Source organism: Hydra vulgaris, chromosome 01, assembly GCF_038396675.1.
Source record: "Hydra vulgaris chromosome 01, alternate assembly HydraT2T_AEP".
In the NCBI taxonomy this organism is placed as follows: Eukaryota; Metazoa; Cnidaria; class Hydrozoa; order Anthoathecata; family Hydridae; genus Hydra; species Hydra vulgaris.
The window spans coordinates 52,588,729-52,601,072 of NC_088920.1; the positions used below are offsets into that span (position 1 = coordinate 52,588,729).

General features: G+C 26.7%; 1 protein-coding gene across 1 annotated transcript in view; it reads left to right on the top strand.

Moving 5' to 3' along the window:
* Window positions 1-12,344, top strand: part of LOC100210106 (elongation factor G, mitochondrial) — a 77,047-nt gene that overhangs the window by 23,249 nt on the left and 41,454 nt on the right. The window contains exons 7-8 of the mRNA XM_065788565.1: window positions 5,064-5,296; window positions 9,869-9,942. Coding sequence (XP_065644637.1) covers window positions 5,064-5,296; window positions 9,869-9,942 — 307 coding nt within the window. The remainder of the gene's footprint in view (window positions 1-5,063; window positions 5,297-9,868; window positions 9,943-12,344) is intronic.

Genomic DNA, 12,344 nt, shown 5'->3' on the forward strand with positions numbered 1-12,344 from the left:
TTTAATAAAAAATATAACAGTAATGGTCAAAAATGAGCAGAAAACACAAAAAATGTTTGTAATTACTTGAAGTGGGTTACTTTAAAATATAATAAGAAATTGCTAAGGTTTGTTTATTACAATTTATATAAACAAATTTAAAAGTGCTTAATAGGGACAAACTCATAATAAAGTTTTTGATTCAAAACAATTTGTATTAATGCTCATATTTTTAGGATATAAACAATTATATGAAGTTTTGATAAAAGTAAATCTTGACTAATATGTTAGTCACTTCTTTTTACATTGGTCCAACATTGGGTTAATGCATAGTGATACACTAGCCCAACGTTGAAATTCGATGTTGGGCCAAAGCAGTTTTGATCATTGGTTAGGCATTGGCCTAACGTTGTTTACAACATTGGCCCAATGTTGTATACAACGTTTACCCAATGTTGTATATAGCATTGGCCTAACGTTGTATACAACATTGGCCCAATATCGTATGCAACATTGGACCAATGTTGTATACAACGTTAGGCAAATGTTATTATAATACTTGTTAGTGAATAGTGTTTAGCTAATGATATTTGGTGCCCAAGACTATCATCTTTTCTTCCACCATCTTGATCACATGCCTGCATAAGCCATGCTTATTTGACTACAAAGCTACTGCAAAAAAATTAGTTGTTTGTTTAATTATGCACCAAAGAAACATAACAAATTGAAAGTAATTGTGTAATGCAAAATTGAAACTGAAAAAATAACTTTTCTAAACCACTTACCAATAGCAACGTGTGCATCAAACATTTTTCCTATTCGATTTTTTGTCCTCTCCCTGTCTAGTTTAATTTTACAGCTAGGCCATTTTTAAAAACTATTTTTAATTAATAACTTATACAATCTCCAGGGCTTGAATTACAATATTTAAACCACTTTAATTAGTCATAGAAAACTATTTAAACGTTCATGCTGATGATAAAACACATTTCATTTTTAAAGAGTGTTTAATTGTTATTTTAAAAAGCTATAAAGCAACAAAACAAACTGCAAAGTTGTTTTAAAAATATAAACAGCTTGTGTTAATGTAAAATAACTTGGTGACACTGTTTTGTTCCATTTTTATACAATTTATAACCATAATAACATAAAAGGCGTTTAAAATAAAACGAAGCAAATAAATGAAATTGTTCTAATTAATAAATTAAAAAATTATCGTCCTAAAACTAATATTTGCGCAAATTAGATACCACATTTTTTATAATTTTTTGTTTCTAGATCTAGAGGACTATTAAAATTTCAAGTATGATTAAGTTTTTCATTCAAATGGTTTTTAAATTGATGTTTTCATTCAATTTTTTCATTCAAATTGTTTTCCAATAAAAAGTGAAGCAAAAAGGTTTGGTTTAATAAATAGAATTATATTTCTTTAAGTTTAAGAATATGCTTAAAAACGTTGCAGCAAAAAAGTAGCTGGTTTCTATTATAATTGATTAACTATTAGAAAAAAATTCAACATAAATGAATTAAGATTTATTTTAATATACTTAAAGTAGTAAAATTACTAATATAAAATTGTTGATGAAATAATGATTTAAGTTATTAATTAAGTTAGTTTGATGCATCGTTTTGAAAAACGAAAATAAAAACCAGGCTGTTTTGTAAAAAAAAAGGAATGAAGAAAAAATTTGCTTTAACATCTTTTTCCTTTTAAACTTTTCGCTTTAACAACCTTTTAAATATTATTGGCTTCCACGCAGAGATTTTAAGTAATTTAAATTCACAAGTGTTTTATGTTGAATGAAAATCTCCGCGCGAAAGAGCAAATGATCATCTATTCAGAAGATAAATTTAGCGTGACTCTCTTTATGATAATGATATATTTTTTTAAGAATTGCCAAAAAAAAATGCTTAACTAGAAAAGAAAACAAATCGCAAAAATATTTTTTTTTTTTTTTAAACTAATCGCAAAGGTGTGAAAAGCAATTGTGATTCGCGATCATGGTACGCTTAATTCGAACCCTGATCTCCTTCGTCTTTAACTTCAATTTGTCCCAAATAATTAACCTGCAAAAATATACAACCTGGCAATAATTAAAGTTACTTATAATTAAACTTATATTAATATAAAATCTCATTTACTAAAAACCTTCAAACAGTGTTTTGCTTAAAACATAATTTGTATAAAGATATCATCGAAATGCATAAATGAATCATAAAAAAATATTTACTATTTGTTTAAGTATTTCTTGTCTTTTAATTTTTCTTCTAGAGTACTTAAATTGTCTACTGCTTTTAGTGGCAATGATACTGCCACTAAAAGCAGTAGACAAAAAGACAGTAGTCTGTCAGGCAAATCATTAATTGGCATATCTTTGTTACTCTTTCTAATTATGCTTTGTAGCTCACTAAGTTGCACTTTAATGCATGCCAAATGGCCAATAATACCTGCATATCTTTAGGGGATACAATTTCATCTTGAAACAATCAAGTTAATAATACTTTTAAGAAACTATACAATAACATTTAAAATTTATGAAAAGTAAACACAACATTCACTAATAAAGCAAATAAAATTAAAGACAGTGGGGCAAATTTTTAACGATAAAAATATATACTTGCTAATGGATTCATAATATTTTTATGAATTATGGAATTTGCTGGTGTGCATTCAATTTCTGGCACTGACACAAAAAAATTCTTGTTAACGTTAGAGATACAGACTGCACTGTAAAACACACAAATTCATATTAAAACAGTGTTTCTCCAATGTTTGCAAATAATTTTTTTTTAATATTTTTATTCTGAATGTTAATAATAATACAACTTTGAATGAATATGAATATTATGTTTTCTTTCCTAAGAGTTGATTTTAAATGGATTTCAAAGTTAGTGTAAGCTTTGATATGTTGATTATTGCACAATAAAATGTTCTGTAACATTCTGACTTTTTTACCGTAATTTATGAAAAAGTCTTTTAAAAATTGTAGGAGTTAAAGCTATGAATAAAGATTTCCAATCATCAGACAAAAAGACTTTAGAATTAAAACTTACCATTTAAAAAATTTTATTCATTCAACTTGTCAGAGCAAAAATTGAACTTCTGCAAAGTGTTTGGAGTTACAAGTAAATCCCAAAATTTATTAATACTTTTTGTATTGTTATATGAAATTGAGGATAAATCATTACTAAAATAATCTGAAGAATCATCTACACCAAGATATACACAATTTTTTGCCTCTTCAATCTTTATTTCGGCTGATCATTTTTGCTGTCTTCATTTTTTGTCTCCATAGTAGAAGTTTAGCCTTCTGCTAAGTTTAATCTTGCTTTGCTATAAAAATCTATAAATCAATTCATTAATAATTAAGTTATAACTAAAGTTAATGAATTAGTCTAAAGTTGTTAACTGTTGTACGCAAACTAAATATGAACAATATCCAATAAAATCAATTAAAAACTCATAAAACCAAGAATAATGTCCCTCTGCCTTAGAAATATGGAATATATACAGGGTTGTTTTGATTTGAATTGATTGATTTAAATCTTGATTTAAATTGGATAAATAAAAATCATGGTTTAAATTCAGTTTTTTGATTTGAATTGTTTACAATGATTATTTATTAGTTTATCCCCACGTTCAAGCTAATCTCATAATTCAATCAATTATTATAGACAAGTCATTACTCTTATAATAAAATGTCTGCCAATATTAGAAAGCTCTAAATAAGTAGAATTTAGATTTTATTAACATCACTTTTTGTACACTGTGTTAATATGTTAGTATATGGGGTTTCACAATCAAACACAGAAAAAATCAAACAAAAGAAACATTTATAATGTAAAACATCAGCTTCTGACAACTGCAATGTCACTGTAGTAGTCATCTATAACATTTTATATCAATGACACTAGTGACAATTTGCAAGTATTGTTAATACTTTTATGAACTGAAAAATTAAACTATTATGAATAAATTAAGACAATACTTGTTACTGTATGACTTTTCAAATGTTTGATTGTTTGAATTTATTAATAAAGAAGACATTTTAAATGTGGTCCTTATTAAATAAATCAAACATTTAAAATGTCAATACAGTAATAAGCATTGAAAAAAAATAATAATAGCTATAATATCTTACACAAAAATAACTTGATTATTGCTTTATTATTACATTGATAATTTAGATTGTAGCAAAATGTTACAAGCATATTATTTAAAGCCTTTAATAAAGGTTAATTAATATTTCATTATTAAATAAAAATAAAACATTAAGTCAGTAGAACTTCATGAAGTTGACTTCTTATGAGGTAAGCTTCTAAGATTCTTAGAAGAATAATAAAAATAGCCTATTTTGTTTACTTTCATAATTTAAAAAAATGGAAAGATAATAGCAAAACCTTTTTTTATTTTGTTAAACAAAACCATTTTTTAAAAGTGTTACACAACAAGTTTTAAAATATACCAAAAAAATGAACTACATTGGCCAAATATTGACTCAACAGAGCCAATAGTTAGCATTAGATTTTTGTAGACCAATACTACATTGGCCAAATGTTGACCCATCATAGTACGATATTTGCAAAAAACTGATTTAGAGAATTGAAATATTACGCCAAAAAAAAATATTGGCTAAATGTTGGCTCAATGTTATAAATGGGTAGAATTAATGGTGTGTAAAACACAAACAAAATACTCATTATGAAACTATTCTTAGGCCAAATAAATCAATAAATCTTACAGTGCAAATTAGTATCACAGTAAGTCTATATCATAAGTCCGCAACTAAAAGTGGCGTTTGATGATTGGGTTTTACCCACTGATTGGATTTGCCCCATATGTTATTAACTTAAGTGAAAATCCCCCTAATTAAAGAATCAACCTATAAAAATACTACTACTTTAATATACACTCCTTTAACCTTGATACATAAATTGTAACCTTAATGTTTGAGTTGTAACCTTAATGTATAAATTAACTTTGTATGATATCAATAAATAAAACTTTTTTTTTCAATATCTTTTTTTGTCACATGTTGCATAATTCCATATAATATTAGGGTTTTATTTTATCCAATTTATAGAGTCAAACACTCACAGTAAATCGACAAATGAAACGCTACAATGTGCCTTGCATTGGTTTTATTAATAAACTTGATAGATTGGGAGCAAATCCTGCTAAAGTTTTGTCACAACTGAAAAACAAGCTTCATTTTAATGCTGCTTTTCTTCAACTACCAATTGGACTTGAAAAAAACTTTCAAGGCATTATAGATTTAATTTTACAACATGCAATTTATTATGAAGGAGATTTTGGGTATATTTTATTATATTTTTTGTTTATTTATTTTTAGTTTTTACTTGTAATTTAGTTTTAAAATATTTATGTTTATAAAAAATTTGAAAAATAATAAGACAAAATGAATCAAGTCTATATATGATGTACTATCATACAATATATATATACTATATATATATATATATATATATATATATATATATATATATATATATATATATATATATATATATATATATATATATATATATGTATATATATATATATATATTAGGGTGATCCAAAAAAACTTTTTTTTACTTTTCGTTATTCCTAAGGTCTAAATGTGTTTGTTTATGAAAGAAAACAGCCAAATCGGTTAATATTTAGAGGTCGCGCTGGGGCGATCTTTATACCCCTCTAATATTGGAATTTTCAAAAATTCAGTAAAATATTGGCCTTCGTTTTCTGTACACATTTCGGTTATTTACCGTTCGATTTTAATAAAATAAAAACGAAAATAAAGCTCTTATTACACATAATAATTTTTATTAAACAACATTAAACAACATTAAACAACAACAGCTGCTCATTGTCGCCTGGTTTGTTTAGCACTTAATGTTGATTTTTTTGCATCTGGTAAGACAGCCCTGTTTTCTGCAACTAAATTTAGCACATACTTTTGCTGCTCTTCATCTTTTGTTAAGACAGCATTAAAGTCTTGTACTAACTTCACCCCTCTTTCGGCGCAATCATTAACAACTTTAAGAGGCTTCACTACTTCTTTAGAGTCGGCATACGACTCATTGTTTTTCCAGTTTGAAGGATCTTCTTCAAGAAAGGAAATGACAATATTTAAGAAATTAAAAAATGAAAGTGATTTACACGTTACAAAGTCCTCAAGGGATTTACTCATTACATTTGTAAAATCTGCTAGTTTCTTTGATTGTCTACGCATTGATGCTGAAGGGCAGTTATCATTTTTCTTTTAACTTCAATCTCTACATCATCACTAAAAAAGGCCAAAGATATAAGTTCTTCACTTAAATACCATAGATGCCGCTTCATTGCCTTGGTTGCAGCGGTCGCTATATTTTCATTCATTTCACGATATTCCTCAATATTTTTTAGAAAATCTAAATCATTAAATGGGACCGAGGCACTGAGTGGTGCAGTAAACCACTGTCGAACATATATTAACGCAGCAAACATGCTAATATCTCTTACTGCGTTTAATTCATGTTGCACAATTTTAAACTGATCTCTAACCATATTTTAATTGAATAAATAAGTTTTGCCATCCACCGAGCATGATGGAAGGCTCCAGGTGCTTTAAATCTTATTCTACTTGGAGGTTGCTCTCCTAAATATATTAGACATAATTCAAGAAGTTCTTTATAATCATCTCGTGGTTGTGAGTCTTGCAAACATTTTTTTAAGAAATTGATTATAGACGATTTTTTTCAATTGAGACGTTTGAAAGATATCTTTCAGCTTCTTCATCTTGCACTGTTGGGCTAAAATCATCTTTCTTGATATTCTTCCAGGCTTGTTTAAATCGTTTGAAAATAGCAACATCTGGTCAGGACGTTGTTGGAAAATAAATTTTAAACACAGATCCTGCAACAATTTCAGTAATGTGATGACGACAAGCTAAATTCAATAATTCTTTTCCTAATTTTTCTTCAAGTAAATTACAAGCACCTTTCTCAGATCCTGTATTACTAGCTGTGGTATCAAACGACATGCCACAGAGATTATTAATAAAATTCAAAGCGTCCCATTCATGGAGGGAGGCTACAACTGCAGTAGCAATGGCTTCTCCTTTTGAATCAGGAAGTTTTGGCACTCCCAGAAGTTTTTCAACACCACGCCCTGTTATTAAAACTGAAAAACGCTTAACATTTCCAGCTCCATCGATGTCTGCCATCATTTTTCCATCCCAATGAACTACGAGAGGTACATCCGATTTGAAATTTTCTTTCGTTTCATTGTAATGAGTTTCACGATAATCAGTTCTTACCCTATGAAAAGTAGTAACAAATATAGAGAACTCTTCAATGGGAGCTCCTAGACTTTGCATTGTAGCTGCTATAGTTCGCATTGCCACACGATTGCTTACTTTTCTCTATCTAAGGAAGCGACAACTTCAGGGGTAATAATTTTTTTTATAAAACGCTTCCTTTTCAGACCGGAGCTTTCTGCAACATCATCTTTTCCTTTCAAAACTACGATATCATCATGATCGCTACTAGCAGAACTCTAAGGCGAAGTTGAATTCTCAAGAACAACTACTTCTTCAGAGCATTGTTTCCTTAACGCTTCTTTTTGCAAACGTTTATCCAAACTTATCTCTCTGCAAACTTTATTTTCTTCTTTCTCTGCATCATCTTTATCAATGGAACCCAAGACCATGTTTCTATCATCTCGTTGATCTATGAGAAAATCGCGATCTTCAGCAATTTTTATTAAATCAAAAACATTAGTTGGCGCAATATCAAAAAGTTTCATAATTCTCTTTTCAAAGTCTGTTACTTTGCTTCTAGCAACAGCTGATTTCTTATTTCTGTCTTTTAATAGATCCGTATATTCTTTATGAAATTTTTCAAGCCTTGTAACTGCATTATCCTTTCGAATTGTAGGAATTTTAGCTTTTTCCCGAATTTCACAAGTTGATTTGATAACTGTTACCGAACTTTCATGTATACTCAATCCTTTCACCTCATGGTGAAAGAAAAAACATTTTAATACTTCCAAAATCGTTGGAAGCTTAAGATGGGAAAGCATTGATATTGGTTGACCAATTAACCATTTTGCTGTAGAACTGCGTGTTGACTTTGCGACTGCAGCCATTTTAAATTTTCTTTAATACAGTGTATGAATGAAAATATATTTTGTTGTCACCTATATTTCCAAACAAAATTAGTTTAGTTGAAAATCGCAATTATATCACTTTCTTAAAATACTGTAATTAATATTATTAGTCAAGCAAAATAGATAAACTATTGTAATTTTATTTCAGGAATCACAACACTCTCGATAAAGTCTCGAACTGAACTAAACCATATAATAAACCAATATAATAAAATATAATGAAATTTGGCTTAGTTTGCAATTTATTTTGCCGCTTTATTATGCATTTAAAAAGGAAATGTTGTTTAACAAAAATTATTATTCGTAATAAAAGCTTTATTTTCGTTTTTATTTTATTAAAATCGAATGGTAAATAACCAAAATGTGCACAGAAAACAAAGGTCAATATTTTACTGAACTTTTGAATTCCAATTTTAGAGGGGTATAAAGATCGCCCCACCGCGACCTCTAAATATTAACCGATTCAGCTGATTTTTTTGGTACAATGTTTTCTTTCATAAATGAACACATTTAGACCTTAGGAATAACAAAAAGTAAAAAAAAAACATTTTGGTCATTTTTGGATCAACCTAATATATATATATATATATATATATATATATATATATATATATATATATTTATATCAGTGGTGTACACTGGATTTTTTTAGATGTTTAAGTTTTGACACTTCCAGGCATTGTGCAAACTCCAAACTTTTGTATGTTTATGCTTATAAGAGATTTATCTAAATCATATTCATCAACAAATTTCAAGTTTCATGCAATAATCCCTTAGTGTTCAGTTTTTATGACCTTGCAATGCCCTCTCTCTCTCTCTTTCTCTCTCTCTCTCTCTCTCTCTCTCTCTCTCTCTCTCTCTCTCTCTCTCTCTCTCTCTCTCTCTCTCTCTGTATATATATATATATATATATATATATATATATATATATATATATATATATATATATATATATATATATATATATATATATAATTATGAATTAAACTAGACTTTCAACAATTTGCACTTGATAGAAAATTTTGAGATTAAATTTAAGATATATCCAGCCTCAAAATACTTATTACAATATAATCAACAATAGCTAGTTTATCCCATCAGATATACATTATTGCCACTTATGCTATCCGCGTGATAGTATTTAAGGTATGTTTATATTATATAAGATATATAGATGTTTTGTTGTTTGCACCTTCTAAAAAAATTTATTGCGTTTTGTAAACTGTTTAAAGAAAAATCTCTTTCTACAGTTAAACAGGTTAACAATTTGTTGAACTTTTAACAATTTCTTTTTGTTCTTTCTCCCTTGACTCTTCAATTCCAAAGGGCAAACTTGGCATCTTAATTTTTAATAATTGCAAATCTAGTCTGTTTATAATTTACAACATATAATTGAATTTTGTATTTAAAAATAATAATTTACAATTTATATAATACAATAACAAAAAACACTGTACTATAATGTCGCATGGTCTACTATGATATACATATTTGTACTTTGATTTATATCTGGTCATTACATTTTTAAGGAGTTTCTTAAAATATTAAGAATATTTAACAATATTCAATATTAATCAAAAATTTGAACTTACGTAATGTGTGATAGCTTCATTATCTTATATATAATCTCAAATTATTTTGTTGAAATAAATTATAGTGCATGTGTGATATTTTAAGATTTAAAAAGAAAAAAAAAATATTAAAATTTTTTTTTAATGAGCTGTTAATTTCTTTTAGGAACAATGTTATCATAAAAGACATACCTGTTGAGATGAGAGCAGAAGCTATTGACAAAAGAGAGGAGCTTATTGGTATTTATTAGGTTTTTATTTGTTAGCTTTTATGTTTATGTTTTTGAAAATTAAAGTTTAAACATAAAACAACACTGTTGTTACAGCACTATTTATTCTGTAAATGTGTTCATCATAATAAAGTAGGGCAGCAATAAAGCTCTCAGGTTATGGACAAAAAAGAGTTTCTATAAGTTATGGGCAGTGTAATATCTTGAACTTCAAAATCAAACCTTGAAATCAGCTGAGTAAGACAAAAATAAAAAAAATAAAAAAAAGGCTCTTCTGTAAAACTCTCAGACCTTTTAACATTGAACCAAATTTGACTATTTGACTGTATATATTTGACTATTTGAATATATTCAACAATGTTTTCAAGATCTCTACTGGAATTAACTCGTTTATGTGTATAGCAGGGTTGACAAAAAAGATCCAACCCAAAAGAACCCACCTTAAAAAAACCTTTTTATCTAAAAAAGTTTTTTTTAAGGTGGGTTTTTTATAACAACAAGATATTTAAAAATATATAAAACAATTTACAAATACTTTAAAACCTACGACTTCTAATGTGTTGTAATTATAAGAATCTTAACTATTACCAGAGCCTGGAAACAATTGATATTTTGAAAATATTTTAAAGTATCGCGTTGTAATTAAGATTAATTTTAAACCCCGTTAAAAGTTATTTAATTTAGCAATTTAACGAAATTCAACAAATTTAACAAAAATTATTAATAGAATCTAAATTATGTATTTGAAAAAGATTATATTTCCTTGTAATTTGTTTTTAAAACAATCTTACACTTACATAATCTTTTGTTTGTTTATCACAATTTGTTTAGTTATTATGTATTTTTAATAAAGATTAAAAACAATTTATAGATTTTATCAGTTACCAATAAGATGTTTGTAAATGTAATTTATATTCATAAATGTATTACCTCAAAAGTATTTTACATGACATTGAATTTAATAAATATTAAATAATATTAAATTAATTAAGAAACAAAAAATTTTAAATACATTTGTGAAGAGGATTTTCTTAAATAAAAGCCTTTTTTAAAAAAAAAAAGTTTTCAATTTGCTTTCGCATATTTTAATCTTTGATGGAGAGACTTATGTTTTACGTATTGAATTAGTTAGCAGACGATAAGAAAAAAACTTATTTAATAAAAGTTGCAGAACTATTTTTAATTTATTTGAAACTATATTTTACATTGAATATTTTACAATTTTACATTCCTTCAAAACTAAATTAAAGTTTTTAAAGTCCTATTTAATTTAATCCTATTTAATTAAAGAATAGTTTTGTAAAAAAATTAAAAATTATTTTTTTACAAAACTATTCCTTTCTTTAAAAAACACTAAGTTGCAGTAAAATGCTTTTTTTTACAACCTAATAATTTCTGAATAAACGTCTCATAAATGATATTAAAAGATAATTTAAATATTCAAAATAAAAAAGTTTTCGCTTAACTGAACGGTTTTGACATTTAAGAAATATGGGAGCTGCTTCTTAACAAGGCCTGTCAAAGTTTTTTTTTTTTGACAAATTTAGTTTATCTTTAAATCCTAAATATTACTTGACCTCTAAATCCTTAAATAAAATTTGTAAAAATATAAAAATAAAATAGTATTTTTGTTTAGGATATTGTTAGTTTTTAAGGAAGTTATTAAATACATTAAATGCTTTTATAATTTCCTTATGTTCTAAATAATAATAGAAAATGTGGAAAACAAACTTTGACACTTGGTAGTTTATGGATCAAATTCAGGTGTGGAACTAATTTTTGAAAAATTGTCAGGTTGAAATCATGTCAATAACTACATGAAATACTAACGCCTCAAATTTTGTAAATAGTTTGAAGCAATTTCAAAATATACTTTTATCATAATTTTATATTAGTTACTCTTCTTTTAATAAATAAAAACTTCTATTATGGATGTAACTCTTTATTTTTTGAGTTAATTTTTATATAATATTTTAAGGAAATATAGATACCCTCGTTGTCAAGAATAATATATATATAAAAAATCGTTAAAAACAAAACCAAAATAAATCAATTCAATAGTTTCTTTTGATTCAAATATTGAAACATGGATTTCCAAAAGAAAGTTGTTATGTAACTCCGTCATCCTGATTCAGGCCACCATCTGAAGGTGCATGAATTACATTCATGGCATTGTAATTCAATGGCTTCCCTCACTTTCCTGTTAAAATTGTTGACGTTTACTTTTAAAGTATTTTTATTGTTCCATGTAAAATTACCATGACAATTTTTTGAATACTCCGCTGTTGCTGAATAATCCCATTTTCCTTCAGATGTATTTTTCTGATGTTGGTAATTGCGAGATGAGATTTTTAATTATAATTTAAAATTATAATTAAAAATCTCATAAATGTTACCAATAAGTCTTATGAA